At 43.2% G+C, this 17293-nt stretch overlaps 2 protein-coding genes across 6 annotated transcripts; one reads left to right on the forward strand and one right to left on the reverse strand.

Moving 5' to 3' along the window:
• The first annotated feature begins 61 nt into the window (after positions 1-61).
• On the forward strand, positions 62-15882 carry uimc1 (ubiquitin interaction motif containing 1). Of its 5 annotated transcripts, none has more exons than XM_018695055.2 (23): positions 62-128; positions 473-563; positions 970-1115; positions 1364-1448; positions 1599-1717; positions 2454-2613; positions 2708-2859; positions 3330-4016; positions 7460-7517; positions 7591-7703; positions 7796-7908; positions 7990-8221; positions 8314-8418; positions 9126-9181; positions 9570-9742; positions 10175-10245; positions 10857-10977; positions 11059-11361; positions 12267-12345; positions 12425-12527; positions 12633-12681; positions 13201-13234; positions 13779-15882. In XM_018695055.2, the coding sequence occupies exons 2-23, from the start codon at positions 515-517 to the stop codon at positions 13966-13968; spliced, it is 3198 nt and encodes a 1065-aa protein (XP_018550571.1). In that variant the 5' UTR covers positions 62-128; positions 473-514; the 3' UTR covers positions 13969-15882. The 5 variants fall into 5 exon arrangements, with proteins under 5 accessions (XP_018550571.1, XP_050934812.1, XP_050934810.1 ...); XM_051078855.1 differs by having other exon boundaries at positions 970-1100; XM_051078853.1 differs by having other exon boundaries at positions 473-554.
• On the reverse strand, positions 4023-7341 carry LOC108896042 (E3 ubiquitin-protein ligase TRIM39-like). Its single transcript, XM_018695063.2, has one exon. The coding sequence runs from the start codon at positions 6050-6052 to the stop codon at positions 4673-4675; it is 1380 nt and encodes a 459-aa protein (XP_018550579.1). The 5' UTR covers positions 6053-7341; the 3' UTR covers positions 4023-4672.
• Positions 15883-17293: the final 1411 nt, after the last annotated feature.

The raw sequence follows: 17293 nt of genomic DNA on the forward strand, positions 1-17293 counted from the left end.
AGTCACGTTATCCGACAGCCCGTAAACGCAGCACGAAAGCTGCGCAGTCCTACGTACGTTGCGTCTTTGTCACGTGACTGCGTCAACAGAAACAAACATGGCGCCGCGAAATTAAGCAAAACTCTGCCGTGAGTGTTTTTAAACTAAATGTTGTTTGTTTTATTGGTGTTTTCGTCAGCTGCTCAACTCGTAAACAAACAAACAAACGATGTTTGTCCAAGTTAAACGGTTGTTTAAACAGCAGAGCGAAAAGACGAGTTTTATTGACAGTTTTTAGTGTCTCGTCTTCAGTTTGTTTCCATATGAACCGATGATGTTTTCGCGGTGTTCAGGCTAATTTCTTAACTTTAACAGAAGATACTTCTCAGTGAGTGACTCTTTAATTTCGAGCTGGACTCTTTAAAGTGTGATTTTAATGTGATTTCAGTCGCTCTGTGCCTCTGACTCTGCTCTTTGAAAACTTTCAACACAGACGTCCGTTTGTTTTGGGGTCCACTCTCGAGACGCCGGACAGATGAGAGGAAGAGGAGCACAGCCTTCATCATCATCTTCAGGTAAACCAGGTAAATACAGCTGAGAGAGGTGGAGGCAGGTGAGCTCTCAGGAGATGTTTAATTAGTGTGAAGTGTAAGGAGTTAGTGGTCTTTTAAACCGTGTTATTGAAGCTGTGGTTTAACAGTGATTTTTTAAATTTAAAGTGAGTTGTTTTTATTTATTTAAAGCAGAACAAACAGAAAAACTGATGCCACTTCTTACTGCTACAACTTAAAATATTTCAGTGTCTACATAAAGGTTTAGTAGGATCCTCTCAGTGTCCGTTTATTAGGAACATTTAGGCAAAGTTAATGCAGCTTTTGTGTCACAGAGGTTTGTGACGCTGTTGAACTGTGTGAAATCAGTGAGTAACTGCTGTATCACATGGTTTTTAAATGTGACACTTGAATCTCAGTGTGTTTCTGTTGGTTGAAGTCACTCAGGATCAGACCAGGATGGCTCTGAGGAAGCAAACAGCCAAGGATGTGAGTGACGTTCCCTCTGAGAGCCGACAGATCGACGAGGACACGCAGGAGGACGAAGCCATTGACGACGCAGACGCCAAGGTAGAGAGCTGTGAGGTAAATACAGACGTCTGAAGACCCGTCACTCTGGTGGAGTAATGAAAGCTGCATCTCTTAGACTTGTAGCTCAGGGATTTGTCTCTATCTTTTATTTTTTATTCACAGTCCAACCAGTTTTTCCCTGATAATATGAAAATAGTTTGTAGCGTTCTCCACAAATGTTTTTTGTTAACATACGTTTTTTGCAAACAGGTGAAAACAAAGGTTTTTTGTTAATAACGGTATCAAATCTTAACTTCTTCCAGGACGAGCTCTCATCATCTCTTCTGTCGCCGGCATCAGCGAGACAAAAACGCATGAGAGAGAGGGAAAACAAATCAAAAACCAAAGGTACGAGGGAATCAGAATGATTTCAAAACATTAACTTTGACTTTTCTTGTTTTTATTTTATGCAGCGTAAATGTTGTTGGAAACAGTGTCCATGTAACTAGACAAAGAGTTTGACTTTTGACGGAGTGACGTTGTGTCTGTTGTTTCCAGAGATGACAGAGGAGGAGATGATGGACCTGGCCTTACGTCTGAGTGAACAGGAAGCCAGTAACACGGCGCTCAGGCTGCAGCAGGAAGAGGAGGCCATGATGAAAGCCATCCAGGAGAGCGTGAGTCAGTTTATTAGGGACACCGAGGTAAAACAAACACAGTCTGAAGCCCAGTTTTTAACTTCTCTGTAAGAGATGAAGAGTGAAACGCAGCAGAACAGTGACACCTAGTGGTTTGTAGGAGTAATAGCAGCCGACAAAACAACATTTAACAGGATCAACCTACAAACAAGATTGATCAAAACAACAGCATCCAAAATGGTACCAGTCAGAACTTATCTTCAAATGTAATTATGGCTGCAACTAACAGCTGTTTTATTTATTTATTTCTCTTTTTCTTGATTGTTTTTTTGTTGTTTGGACATAAAACATCACGAAACTGTGACAGTTTCCTAAAGCTCAAAGTGTCATCGTCAAAACCCAAAGATGCTGCGTTTACTGTCATAGAAAACATAGGAGAATTGAAAATATTGGGTCGTCAACGCCTTGAAGAAATTTCTTCACATTTGGTTCAGACGTTCACTCGGACTCACAGAACTGACAAGAATTTTGGTGTTCAGAGGTCAAAGGTCAACGTCACTGTGACCTCACAAGACACATTTCTGCCCATGACTCAAGGATTCAAACACTAATTATGACAGAATTGAAGACCAATGTCGAACAGGGTAAAATGAGGAAGCGATGACGTTTTATATCCAAAAGGTCAAACCTCTTTCTCAGCTACTCTCCTCTCTCCCTGCTCCAGTTACACGTGAGTCGTCATCCTTTGCGTGGTTTTCTTCTTCTTCTCTTGTAGATGGTCGGCCAGACGCAGCAGTGCCCGCCGTCCCAAAGTCAAAGCCTCCTCGCCGAAGCCTCGCTCAGGCTCTGCCCTCGACGGAAACTCCTGTACTCAAACGGGAAGAGGACGTCGGCCGTGGATCAGGGAGCGTCAGAGGAGACAGACCTGAACCGAGGTGAGTCGCTGCAGACCCCTGAACGTCCTGCGAGGCTTGGTGGGTAGATTTAAAGCAGGAAACATCCACTGTTACATTTGTGTTTTATTCCCAGACGTGAAAGGAACTGGAAGTGAAAATAACAACAGGAATAAAAAGCGGAGAAGGAAAGAAGGAAGTCCTCTGCTGGAGATGCCGGACTTGTCTCAGACTCAGGCTTCACCCTGCAGCTCAGAGTCAGAGTTAGTGCTGCTGGACTCTCCACAGGTTTGTCAGAAAACATCTCTCACTCTTTATCTCCTTTAAAACTAACAGACATCATCATTTATTAATCTGCTGCTGTGTTTTATTATCAGTCACTTAATTGTTAATCTATTAAACTATTTTTCCTCTGTAATTGTTAGTCTCAAGTGTCCATATTATTATTATACACACAATATATAAAGTAGCAACTAATGATTATTTTCATCATTTTATTGCCAATAAAATACCAGCAAATAGTAAAATTAATTTAAAACACAAAAATATTCAGTTTATTCTCATGTGTAATAAAGAAAAGCATCAAATCTTGAGAAGCTGGAAAAGTGAATTTTTTGCTTTAAAAGGATTATTAAAAGGATTATTTTTTGAGCAGAATAGTTGCTAATTTAAGATTTTTGATCAACAACTAATTAAACTGCTGAGTTGTTGCAGCTCTGCATGTTTACTACATGACCTTTGTTTTCTCTCTGAATCAGAGCTCCGATTCGACTCAGATCGACGACTGTCAGCTCCGTAAATCCCCCGTCTTCCCGTTGACCGGCTGCAGAGCCGAGGTCCACGTCCCCCGGTTGAACCAAGGCCTTCTGGAAACCTGCAGAACCTCAGGGTTTGTGTTGTGCTCTCAGGACAGTCAGACCTCAACCCAGAAGCCACTGCCTGCTCAGCCCAAGAGCCCGACGTTTCCCAAAAGCCCCGGTCACCTCACAGTGTGTCCTAAAAGTCCTGACTTCTCAGAGACCAATCAGGGCGACGATGCAGAGACACAGCTGAGTCCTGAGTATCTTAAAAGTCCCGTATTCGGCCGGAGTACTCGGTCTGAGACGTCTCCAAGTGCCTGCAAACCGCAAGTCTGCAACACAACCTGTGAAAACTCAGGGTTCACGTTCACCTCTCAGGAGAGTTTAACCTCCACCGTCAGGTCCACGTCCTGTCAGCCCAAGAGCCCGGTGTTCCCGAGAAGCCCCGGTCGTCCTGAGGACCCCCTTCCTCCGTCAGTCCGCAAAAGCTCTGTACTCCCAAAGACTGACCGAGGACCAACTGAGGAGAGTCAGGGTCGCTCTGCCAGCCCGGTGTTTGGCAGGACAGGACGACAACTGAAGACTCATCTCAACAAGGAGAAGGTTCCCGCCGCCATCAGGGATCCTGCTCAGAGTCTGACACAGGTGAGTTAAGGAAGCATCTGGATCCTTTACTCAAGTACTAATAACTCACTGTTAAAATAAAAGTCCTGCTTTGGAAATAGGCATGGTAACTCTCAGTTACTGATTTCAAGGTATAGTAGTAGGTTTGAAAAAGTCAAGGCTTCAAAACCACTAGCATTTTCCATTATACCATTCCTACAGAGAAAAAATTCAAGGTGTTGCTGTCTTGAAATGAACGTATGGAACAGCTACGAGAGTTAGCATGTCTAGCATCAGTGAAATAAACACAACAGACTTTCTACTGAGATAGATGATAATTAACTAGCTGACATCAGCTTGTTTCCTCACTAACGTTACACACATACCGACCCATGCCTGATTGAAAACATTACTTAACTAAAAATATAGAAGTGTAAATTGAGTTAAAAGCGAAAGTAGTCAAAGCAGGCATAATGAAGCATTTTTAACATTGTAGCTGACTATTTTATACACAGCCACGCCTCCACGAATGAAAATCATGATGGATCAATCTGCTAAAATGTGGCACAAAACTCAATTACTCTGAATTCACAGGCTAATTATCTACAACTGGTTGGTGGAGGCGTACAGCCACAAGGTCGTACATCTAATTTTATCTTTCTCTGGCTGAGAAAAGTAAATGGATGTAATCATCATCATCATCTCAATGTGAATGAAGGTCTCAGTGGTGAAATCTTCAGTGGGGAAGACGTGTCAACGTATGGAAACAGCTTCTCAGTGAAGGTGTGTGTGAAGGAGTGAATGTGTGTGTCAGTATCAGGATCAGAGAACGACAGTTTTCCTCCGTCCCAGTCCAGATTCACTCTGATCCTCTGGAACTTCCTCTTCACTGGGAGAATAATGGATGGAGCCGATGGTGATACTGCTGAGTATTTCCCTCCACAGAACCTTATTTTCCATATTCCAGACCAGATGACTCCCTTCCTCTGGACAGACTCTGCTAACACACCCAGTCTCCAGTCTGTATTGTCTCCAACCTCGACGTCCCAGCTGTGAGTCCCTGAGTTAAACCCCTCAGAGCCCAGGACAGACCAGTTAGAATCAAACCTCTCTGGATTGTCAGGAAGCTGCTGTTTCTCTCCTCGTCTCAGACTGGTCAGATCTTCAGACAGGATCAGTCCTGGACCAGCAGTGTTTGGATCCAGAACCACAGGACTGTAGGAGACCATGTCCTTCATCTTGTTCCAGATGTTGAAGGTCAGGTTGCCCAGGTGTTTGGCCTGGTCTATCAGAGCTCCTGAGAGCAGCTGGTGATCCTCCAGCAGGGGGCGCTGCTGGACTCTTTCCACTGCAGCCTTGTAGTTGTTGAGGAATGAGACGTCTTCAGCTCTCAGCTCGTCCTCTGTGGCTCTGACTGTGTGTGAAAGAGCTGCTATCTCTCTGCTCAGAGCCTCCATCTTCTCCTTCATCATCTGACTCTTCTGCTCCTCTTCCTCCCTCAGTGCAGCCATCCTGGCCTCCTCTTCCTCTTCTAGAAACTGGTGAAGCTTCTTAAACTGCTCCTTAATCTGCCTCTCTGTGTGTCGGGCCTGGACCTTAATGTGTCCTGCTGTTTGATCAAACTTCACTTTAACTCGTTCAAAATCCTTTAACTTCTTCTTTAAGGGCTCCAGAGTTTCCTGAAGTTCCTTCTTGTGTTGTCGTGCAGCTTCATCGATGGGTCTGAAGCTGTGTTTGTTGTGATTTTCTGAATCTCTGCAGACGACACACACTGGCTGCTGATGGTCCAGACAGAAGAGTTTGAGTTTCTCAGAGTGCAGACTGCAGAGAGCCTCTGAAGATCTCTGATCTCTCTCCTGTAAGAAGGACTCACACTGGTTCTTTAACTCGAAGTTAGGAGGTGGTATTTCCATTGAAGATCTTCTCTTACAAACTGGACACTCGTGGGTTTTTTCCTCTCTCCACCAGCTCTGCAGACAGTCTTTACAGAAGCTGTGGCTGCATGACAGGATGACAGGATCTTTAAAGATGTCATGACAGACCGGACAGCAGAGTTCCTCCTTTAATCTGGAAGCCATTTAGTCTCACAGCAGGCAGACAGGAAACCAGTCAGTCACGCCCTGCTCCCTGAGAGTTTACTTTCACTTTGAGTCTTTGTTCTTGTAAAACTGTGTGGAGTTAGCAGCAGGTTGAAGTTGTAGTATTTCCAGTATTCCCAGTTCTTCCCTCCTGTAGCTGTCCTCCGTGGTTTTTGACTATAGGTAAACCTTCGTCTTGTCTTGTCTCTCAGCGCGTCTCTGTCTCTTCTCAGTGACACAGAATAAATTCTCTGTTTCCTGGTTTGTCTGGGGTGAGTCAGGCTGAGGGAGGAGTTTCTTTCAGAGCAGGAACGCAGAGATTGTGAAATAGCTCTTCTGTTCTGTTACCTGTTCAGTTTGCATTTAAATGATAAATGTGTAAAACTAGACATAAAAATTAAAAGATCATTAAATCGAATTTATACTTCCTTCTCTTCCTCAGGTCTTAAAATCATGAATTCCTTGAAATTTTGCTCAAACATTCACTTCAGTTTCAAAGAGAAACTGATTAGTAATCTGGAAGCCATTCAGTCTCACAGCAGGCAGACAGGAAACCAGTCCGTCACTCCCTGCTCCCTGAGAGTCTTCTAAAAGTGGTGGTATTCAGCAGAAGCAGTGGTTTAGTCTGTAGTTGGATTTTAACGTCTCCGACTCTTCTCACTGATGCAGAACAAATCTTCTGTTTCCTTGTTTACCTCAGGTGAGTCAGGCTGAGGGCGAAGTCTCTTTCACAGCAGGAACACACGGGATTGGATGGTTTTCCTATCTGCAGTCGGAATAAAAGTCTATACCCTCTTGTTATCAAATATTACGTCCTCGAATGCTAAACAGTGCACCTTTAGTAAACAGTGCATTTCACAGTGTTCGTAACAGTTACTCCGTAGGTCTGGCTCTGATTCAAATACTGCACACAGGTTCACCTGGACTCACAGATGAACTGATTTATTGTGGTCAAGGGTCACTATGACTGAAGGTTTTGGCCGTAACTCAAGAATTCACACGCTGATTAACTACAACTGGACTGGTTGGTGGAGACATACATCAGTGTTTATGTGTGTTTTAAAAGATTTTTCTGTGATAGTGAAGAATGGATCATGTGGATTCAAACGTCCTTTCATTTCAATAGAGCGTGATGACATTTTGGTGCATTAATATAACAGAGTGCAGGACATCGACCTCTGACGAGGAACTGGAGCTACGTCTGTTGTGAAGAAGTGGTTTGGTTTTAAGAAGTCAGACCTCCAGCTGAAGGCGGCAACACAACCAGTTTGTTTCTCCGCCTGAAGTAAAACCACAGATTCGGCTTCTGACGCCTGAGTTTTCATTTTGAATATAAGTATAGTATATATATCCAGACACTCTGTAAATTCCTTCTCGTTTCTTTTCTCTTTCTTCTTTTGAACGTAGGACAACAAGATCGATCGCAATCAAGTCAGCAGCCTTAACAAGACTAATACGTCGTCAGGTAAAGTCAAACATCACATGCTCTGCTTTGACGGTGAGACTCTGACATTTCTGACATTGCTCTCTGGTTTTAGATGACGATGTACAGGAGCTGAACGCGACATCTAAAGACTGTAACTCTTTAGAGGAGACGGAGCTGACCAGTGATATGACGCTGCTCTGGTCGGACGAGGACGAGGACGTCACGGTACAGGGGCTTTCTCACCGTCACAACATCAGCTCATAAACCTGTTAAACTTATCACTCTGTTTTTATCGTTCCTCTCTCCGTCTGTTGCAGCCGGTGGGTTCTCCGAGCCCGGTCTTTCCAGAGGAGAGACCCGTCCATCAGGCCGACAGTCGGGCTGCATCTTTGAATCACATAACAGCAGCTTCTCCAGGGACGAACTGCAGGTATAGAAAACACCAAGGTTATGATAAAGATCAGTTTGTTTATCACACATCAGGCTGATCATCTGCTCCAACTCTGTCCAGCCTCAGGTGCGTCTCACGCCGGAGTCTCAGCACGTTAAACAACCGGAGCCCAAACAAAGACGTCTCGCCCGGACCTTCTTCCTCTTCTGCGTCTACCTGTGGACAGCAGCATCAGGGGGCGGTGAGAAGGGCGGCGGCCCCACCTGGGGAACCTGCAGGCGGGCCAATGGTCCACTACTACTGGGGGGTTCCCTTCTGTCCACGAGGCCTGGACCCAGACGCCTACACACAGGTGATCGATTATGTGTCGGCTTCAAACTGAGTTCTTAATCTCTCCCATCAGTTTATCTGGTCATTCAGACTTTCTCTCGACTCTACTCTCAGGTGATCCTGGCTCAGATGGACGTGTACAACAAGAGTCTGAAGCAGGCTCAGAGGTGTCTGCTGAGGAAGGCTGAGTGGGGGGAGGCCATCCTGCCCCAACCAGAGGTACGATAGTGACTTTAACCTGGGCACTGAGCATCTGACTGGAAGAAATACGCCGTAAACCTGACATTGTGCACTGTATGATGCTTAGAGTGTTGAGAGGTTGGACCTCACAATATATATATAATATCTATATCTATATATATATCTTCAGAGATTACCTGAAGAGACAGAAGAAAATAAACCTAACGTTTAGTCACATTACCAATCAATCTCTCCCTTGTTCAATCGCTCATTACTCCCTGTACAATAGATGATAGTTTACTTAAAAGTGGGCAATAAATTGAGATTTCACACGCGGAAGAATCACAGTCATAGAGCTGCACAAGGCTCATATAAAATGTCATGCACTGAGTTGCATTTGGCAGCTGTTTAATTAATAATTAATAGCTGTTTTCAACTTGCATCAAACCCTAACATGTACGCACATAAAAAAGTTTGATTAGAAGAGTCGACTTCTCATGTCAGATTATCAAAGCTTATCAATCCTTCACATTTTTCAGTCCTAAATATAAATAGAACTGTTTTTAATAAGCTTGAACTTCTGTAACTTAACCAATATAAATATGTGCTGATAGGGGAAACCACTTCCATGTGTCATTAAAAGAGTTTCCACGATGGCTTTGGACCTAAAATTCACCAAGAGAAGATGCTGTTGTGCCTAATGTTTGAAATCACATCACTGAACAAGAACACTTTTTTTCCCCTAGAAATCTCCTTCACTTGAATCTCCTGCTGAATCACCTGAACACCACGTTCCTCGAAGGTAAAACTCTTCTTCTTTGAGTCCAGTTCAAGAGGAAATGCAGAAAAGGTTTCACTCACTTTTTCTTGCCACTGATGTTGATAGTACTTTACTGTTTTCTAGTAAGTCTGAGTCTTTGGCTTTACATAAGTCTGCTTCATTTTGTCATTTTCCAGTTTGAACTCACTGTAGACTCAGAAACTGTGAACACCGGCTTCATCCTTTAGTGTAGCAGTAGTATCTTTTTGCCACTAGGTGTCAGTAGTGAGCCGGGTTACATACAGCTGCCTGACAATAAATTCTGATACAGAGTTTGGTTTGGAGTTCACCCGACCCGGTTTAACTCTGAAATAAAAGCCGTCACTTCAGAACAGAAATGAACGTGTAGATGTGTGAAACTCATTTTCAGACGTGGTCTCCGACTCAGAGGCAAAAAACTGTGTGACGCAGACGAGGAAGAAGAGGAGAGGAAGGATGGAGAGGAAGAGCAAGAAGAGAGAGAGAAAGAGAAGGAAAAAGAAGAGGAGAATAATGAGGAAGGAGAGATACAGGTGGATACCGACGACTGTGAGGTTTGTCCAGGTACTGAAGCATCTTACTTTCTAATATTTGTTTTATTATTTAATTCTACTTCTCATTAATCATGTGTTAAAGGACCAGGACACTTTAATACACTGTTACGGCAATTTAGAGTTTTTGTTTTTTATTTCAACAGAGGTTTCCTACTTTTTACTCCAGGTAGTCTTTTATTACATTTCCCAGAATGCCCTGCACCGGCTCCGTCAGATGAACTTTAACACAGTTAACTCTACAAAACTGGATGTTATCACTTCATATATCTGTTACTTTAAGCTAATGGTTTATAATATTGATAATAATGATAATATATTCATTATTGGCATCCAGTGTGGAGGCAGCGACTGAAGATTACAATTTAAATCTTCAGATTCTCAACAAGTGATGACACATTACTAAAGACAACCGATCTTAGGTGGTCCTCTGCTTTAATAACAGAAACTCAACTGAGCAACAATGACGACGACGACACGCAAGATCTGACGATGGCCGTCGACGCCGGAGTCGTGGTGAGTTTTTAAAATACTAAGAGGTGTTGAAGTGATGAAGAAATTGGCCATGGTAATTATGACGTCTATTACCCAGTCGCTTTTTGTGGAGGGAACCAGGCTGATGCTAACTTCAGGGTTGGACTACAGAAACACATCATCCCTGCAGGACTCTTATCAGATCAGATTTTGTTTTTTGGCGGATACCTGATATTAAAGGTCTCAGATCAGGGTGACATTTTATAGAAAAACATGTTTTTAATAGGAACAGATGCAGTATAGAGGGGCCTTTGAAATGAGACATAAAGCATGTTCTCAGTCGAAGTTAAATCATCGTTCACTAATGATGAATCAGTAGTTAAAATGATATTAACTGCGCCGTCATCAGCTCTAAATAAACTCATAAATATTTCTTCATTCTTTGTTATTACGATGGTGATTTACAGTCTGACAGTGGAGATAAAGTACCAGACACAAACATACAAAGTTAGTTTAGATTTTAATCAATAACTACACCTATTGATCGCACCTCGTAAAATGAAGCTACAGTAAAGATCACAATTTCCTCCTCAGTTATAAAAATATCTACTGTTTGGATTTCAGTTGCTCACGCTGCCTCGATTTCTCCACAGCCCCGAATTGAAAGTCCAGACCTCCCCGAGGTCGAGATGATTCTCCGAGACGATTCTCCAGCCGGGGCCAAGCCGCCACATCAGGAGCAGCAGGAGCAGGAGGAGGAGATGGAGGTGGACGGTGAGGTGGTAAACACCTCCTCTACGTGTGAAAGAGCATATCAGCAGAAAACATGTCTGAAAACTGAATCTGTGTTTTCAGCTCCGGTGGATGGAAAGACGGAGGGAAACGTCCCCGTCAGCGGCGACGACATGAGAGCAGAGGAGGCAGCGGAGGACGGGGAGGACCCAGACGTGGAGGAGATAAAGGACGGAGGGCTGAAGAGGTCAACATCTCCGGAGCTGGAACTCCCGGCCTCCGTCAGAGTTCCTCAGAGTCCTGAAGCTAAGGTGGACTGTCCCATCTGTCAGGGATCGTTCCCCGTGACGAAGATCGAGCTGCACGCCGCGTACTGCGATGGAGAGGTGGCCGTCGTGGATGAGAGGAGGCCCGACTGTTTCCAAGGTCAGAGAAACTTTGTCTTTAACTTTTCCCCTAATTTAAACAGAAATATTTTTGCTGCTCACAACGTGTCCTCTGTCCTTGGCTGCCATTTTCACAAGTTTGAGAATATCTTTGGTGGTCCCTCCCTTTCTGCTACGGAGCCAAGATGGCGACTGCCAAGTGTGAGGAGCGTCCATCCTTTCACACTTGACTTTTTGACCTTCCACTACCTCCCAAATTGTGCCCAACACTTGTCTAACGTATTTATTTGTTATTTTCTTTGAGCATAAAAAAAACGTTAAGTAAAAGCTGTCAGTTTGTGTATCTGATGTTTCATATCGTCTTCATGTCGTCGTTATGTGTTTGTCTTGCTTCATCAATAATAAATAAAAACAGAGAAGAAGAGGACGATGCTGCACCAGCAACAACCGACAAAACTCACCTGTTGCTCATTGTGTTTTGTTTAGTTTTAGCTGCTAAACAGCTCGGCTCAACCTCTTTGGTTAAATGGACTCGTAGCGCCACCTGCTGCAGAGAGGTTGTATTTATTTCTGAAGCCTGAAATATTAGAAACTTCTGGAGGAAATCATCTTCATAAATACACCCAGAACAGACAGTAATAACCGGACCATCGCAGGCATAATTACAAGATAAAGTTTTCATGATTCTTCTTCCTGTTCTTCTGCTGAACTTCTTCATTTTTCAGCCACGTTGTGTCTTGATATTTTCTCTTGTTGCTAGGCTGTTTCCACATGTTGATCTGTGGTGATGTTGAGAAACACGACTGATGTTTCATCACCAAACATTCGGTGACGTGACTTCAGTCATGCTCCACTGCAGCGCAGGATGAAACTTGATGAAAATATCTTTAAAAGCCACATTTTTACCTTATCGGACGTCATGACCCCGTCCTCTCCACTTCACAGTGTCTCTGAAGCCTCGTAGGAAGAGAACGAGGAGATTAGAGTTTACAGAAGAGACAAACGGGTCATCTAACTCTGGCAAGTAAGTAGGTACAACCTGTCATGTTCACCTGGGACAGCTATCAAACTGTTTTCTCTAATTTCGGCCTCGTTTTCCACAGGAACCAGGAGAAGTGTTACATCTGTCAGAAAGCAGTTCCTTTAAGAGACTACAGCCGACACACCGAGCTCTGCATCCAACGCCAGGCGTCAAAGACCGAAGCGGTAAGACTCGTTGACTCTCACTGATTAACAACATGACAACAGGTAGAAAACCCTTCGTTAATGGCGCATAATAACTTCTTGTTCATGATATTTCTGACCTTACAGAAAGGAAACTTGCTGTCAGCTCTGGACCAAACGGAAAACAGGGATTCAGGTAAGTCTGAACATCAACAAACCTTTTCATGGACCGAGGAACTTCACCTGCATTCACCTGAGTTTGCAGGGCAGATGATAAATTAGGCCAAATCTCATCTCGTCCGAGGGTTAGAGAAGTTAGAGGAATGAGAAGAAAATCTTTTTTTATGTCGCTGGAAGTAAAATACCTTTTAAAAAGTAAGGGATTTGAACACAGAATGACTGATGGATTCATTATGTCAGACAGACTGATAGTGAAAATAGTTGTTAGTTGCAGCCCTACGTCTGTGCCAAGCCAAGTTAGCTAGTTAGAGTTTTTATCGCACCAAAGCCGTTCCAAGATAACGGGGCCTGATCTGCCTCGATTAAAGAGTCCTGATCCTGATCTTTGATTTTCTGGTTTACAGGTAAGACTTTCCCCTCCTGACACGATGAGAGCAAGATCAACATCTAGACATGTTTTCACAACGTTCAGAATGAATAAAAAACTCTCATTTTTTATTATTATTATTTTACTGACGTGTTGTTGCGTTCACAGAGGCCGGGCCGTCCGGATCTAAACTCCAGCCGAGGTAAGATGACTTACAAACATGATCCCTCACAGTTTTAAGGCCTCACTGTACCACATAAAACCTGTGTCAGTGATAAAATACTGTCTCTAAGTTTTTGCTATCACTACATAGCTAACATTAGCATTAGCAGCTGTTCACTTACCAGTCTAGAAGAAACGTTGCACTCTGAACATCAAACTTAATCCTTTACTCGCCAAAGGTTGTCTCCAGCGGTAGAAAACAACACCAGTGTTTTGCCTCCGGTTTTGTCACTTCTTTTCTTCTATTGAAGTTAGCATGCTAACCAGCTAGCCCTAGCCCCAGCCCGACCGGCCTGTCTCATTACTTTCCGATACCAAGTACCAAGTACCCTGGTCCTTCACATATAATAGTCAGGACAGCAATTTTACCGTCAGACCCCTAACATCTCTGTAACCCTTTCAACATCTTGTTCTAACACTAATAAATTTAATAAAATAAAGGTGTGTGGAAGGTAACAGGAAGCTGTATTTTATCATTATTATCGATTAATTTGACTGTTATTTTTTCTGCCAACTGCTTCTAGAGAGGTCATTGATCTGCGAGATGATGATGATGATGATGAGGAGGAGGGTGAAGAGGAGGGTGGTGTTTCAGGATTGAGGGTCAGCAACTCTCCCATCAGGTCCTTCACTCCGATCTCAGAGGCCACCGGCTGCCTTATTGACTTCAAAAAACAGCAGCGAGCCAAGAAGCCGAGCCAAAGACGAAGATGAGGACGAGGACGACCTCTTGAAAAGCGGTGGTACTGACCGAAAATACTGGAAACCAGAGCCTTAACTAAAAGACCTAAAGAGTCAACAGGTTACAGGCAACTACACTTTGTTCCTGATGTCAAACTCTGGATATTTATGCAGGTGAATGTGTGAACTCTCACATCTGAAACCCGATGACGACTCTTTTCTGTGCCACTAAACGTTTTGTATATTTACGTTTGTTTGTGTTGAAGATGTTTCAGACTACCTCTCCTTGTATCGAAACATTTCCTCTTTGTTATTGTAGCATTCCTTTAAAGTCTTTGAGTTTATAGCTCGTTAAGTTCAGACGTAACTTTACTGCCCCATCAGCACCGAAAATGAGAAGTGAAGCTAGCTGTTAGCAGCCATGCTAGCTTGTGGGGATGAGACCACTTTGGTCTTAGGTATCTCAACAACTATTGGACAGATTACTGTGATATTTTTTATATACTCTTATGGCCCCCAGAGGATGAACCCTACTAACTTTGGTAAACCGCTGACTTAAACTGCCTCTTGCGTCCCCTGCAGCTCAAAATACCTAAAACTAAATGACCAAATTCATCCTCATCCTGCACTTCAGTGTAAACACAATACGCCGAATATAAGCCTGATGCTAATAATATGCTCATTTGTCGGTATGCTAGCGTTAAAATGTGACACTAGGATGTTGCACAAACATCCTAAATCTATAAATTTACAGTGCTAATTGTATAAATGTTCACATGCTGAATTTTTTGCAAATTTTGTTTTCGTTAAAACGCCCACAACTTTTGATTTTGATGTGCGCATCAGAAATAACACGCACAAACAGGTGACTGCGATGGTCACACACCAAAATATCCATCGACTGCTTTGCTAACTTGACTTAAAAATGAACAGTTTACTTTCTTGTATGTTCCCCCCACTGCCGACAAGTCCTCCCTCCTCGGCCACTATTTTTGCAAGTTTGAGAACACGTTCATGGTCCCTCCCTCCCCTTCCACATTGTAGCCAAGATGGCGACCGTCGAGGGCGAGAAGATCGCTTACATACGTTAATTCTCCAGAAAAAGTGTTAGTGTGTTTGAGGAAAAAATAGCAGACAACAAGCACTTGAAATATTTATTAGAGCTGCAGCTGCTTATGCTGATTATTTTTGGCTGAACTGCAACAAAAAATGTCCATGACTGATTGAGTGAGTGATCAGGTTTCACCATTGGTCGACCGGCTGTTCGGACTCTTCCCACTGGCCGTCACTTTGTCAAAATGATTTTGTGTGAACAGTTTCTTTTGCATCATCAGGGCGCGAGTCAAGTCGCATTTTGACAGAAACAGTTTTAAAGTATATTGATGTCATGAACAAAATTACCCCCAATGAGTAAAGGCCTTAAAGCTGTATTACGGCCAGTTCGTTGTTTTTAGCCGCGTTTCATTTTCGTTTCCAGCTTCATGACTCGATCGGAGAAAGTGGAAAAAAAAGCTCAGAATGTAAAATCTGGTGAGAATCAGATCCTCTGTTTGAAACTCTGAAGAAAGCTTTTGTGCTTTTTCTTGTTTCCTGGCAAATGTTCACATTTCTTAGCACATAAACGGGAGTCAGAGCCTTTTCTCAATCCTCCTCCAGCCTGTACAGCACGTCTTCAGGCTGAGTTTCCTCTTTAGACTTCCTGGATCACTGTGTTTAGAGGGAGTTTGCATCTGTCACTGTCCTGATTAATCATTTTGTTCTTGACTTGTTTTCTTTGTGGACCATTTTTATCACTTTCAGACCAAAACGCAGCAGGAAAATATCTCATTCTGCAGAGATACAGTTTACTGCTTTCTCCCCACTTGGCCTTGATACTGTATCAGCACTTTAGACTGAGAGTTTGTTTTGAATTAGCAGAAGTAAAGTCACTGTAATACACTGAAAAAACCAGCGTCCTTTAAGTCTTTCGACCTTGAGATGAAATGCTTGCATAACGCCACAGACAATCTGCATCGCTGCGTCAGACTGCTGTTGTTACATGTTAGTTTTCAAACGGCCAGCCTAAGGTTTGTGTTTCCTGTGAGGCTTTGAAGCAATGTGGCGATGTGAAGACTGTTGGTTTTGTAAGACTCGTAATGTCACAATGTCATGTTGCACCAAACTTCTGGACAGAATAAGTCGGGTTCAAGTGGATCATGACCTTCTTTAAAAAAGCTGTGTAGTGAAGTGTGAAGTAGGAACTGGTCCTGGCCTTTATTTACCTCAGTGACGGAGAGAAAACCAGGGACAGTCTGAGAGTTTCTGTTCTCATTCAATCTGAAATCAAATTATTGATCCTGCATTAAAGTGCCAAGTCTCAGCTTTTGCATCCAGTGGGAGATAAACACCGATCAGCTGCAGCATTAAAACCACCGACAGTACAAAGTTCTGCTGGGAAACCTCGGGTCCTTCCTTCATCTGGATGTGACTTTGACTCATACCAACACCTAGACACGGATGAAGACTACAGGGGCCCCTCACCACACCACAAAACCTGCTCAGAAATGTTTCCAGGAATAAAACAAAGAGACCAAGGTGTCAACCAGTCTGAAACTCAGCTGTTGAAGCTGCAGCTGTGCAGATGCAGAAGGAGTTCATTTTCATATTTACACTCAGAATGATCAGAAGTCCTGAAAAGCTACAAAAACCACCTCATTAGCTCGTTTCCTCACTTTTCTTTCTCTTATTTTGTATGAGAACAAACTCATGTTGGAGGTGGTGACAGAAGAAACATAGAAAAAGGTGTTGACCTGGCCTCCAAACTCCCCAGATCCCAATCTGATCCAGCATCTGAGGATGATCGGGAACAAGCCAGATCCATGGATCTGCTGCTAATGTCCCAGACACCACAGGACACCTCCAGAGGTCCTGTCCCTGCCCCGATGGGTCAGAGCTGTGGTTTTAATGTGGCTGATCACATCAGATCTTCCTCACATCAACACATGAAACAGAAATGACAGAAATGTTTGGTTTCCGTCATTTGACCTTTGACTGGAGCTCCTCTTGTTGTGCCTTCTTGGTTTAACAGAACAGTGGAGGGAATCCTGCATTAATTTTCTTTTGTAGATTTAGCGTTAAATTCAGGTGGAAACTGTTGAAGATGCAGGTCCAGGTCAAAATAATTCATATATTAACTATATTACAAAGATAACTGTAATAACTGTGGTCTGACAAACGTGATATAAAATGTCAGTAACTGTTCTTCTTATTGTGTTATTATTGTGATAAAGGTTTTAAATTGAACCTGTTGTTCGCTGCAGAGTGGATCAAAATATGTGGCCATAGTTTTATTTATTCATTTTAAGTAACATCATGCTCT

Source organism: Lates calcarifer, linkage group LG20 (genome assembly GCF_001640805.2).
Source record: "Lates calcarifer isolate ASB-BC8 linkage group LG20, TLL_Latcal_v3, whole genome shotgun sequence".
NCBI classification, from domain to species: Eukaryota; Metazoa; Chordata; class Actinopteri; family Centropomidae; genus Lates; species Lates calcarifer.

What these genes read in the sequence shown, in the direction of transcription:
- uimc1 (XM_018695055.2), top strand. Translation starts at nt 515, where the DNA reads ATGAGAGGAAGAGGAGCACAGCCTTCATCATCATCTTCAGGTAAACCA. An exon ending in TGAAAGCCATCCAGGAGAGC is followed by an intron (nt 1,718 to 2,453) that starts GTGAGTCAGTTT and finishes CTTCTCTTGTAG; the next exon opens with ATGGTCGGCCAGACGCAGCA. An exon ending in TGCTGCTGGACTCTCCACAG is followed by an intron (nt 2,860 to 3,329) that starts GTTTGTCAGAAA and finishes TCTCTGAATCAG; the next exon opens with AGCTCCGATTCGACTCAGAT.
- LOC108896042 (XM_018695063.2), bottom strand. Translation starts at nt 6,052, where the DNA reads ATGGCTTCCAGATTAAAGGAGGAACTCTGCTGTCCGGTCTGTCATGAC.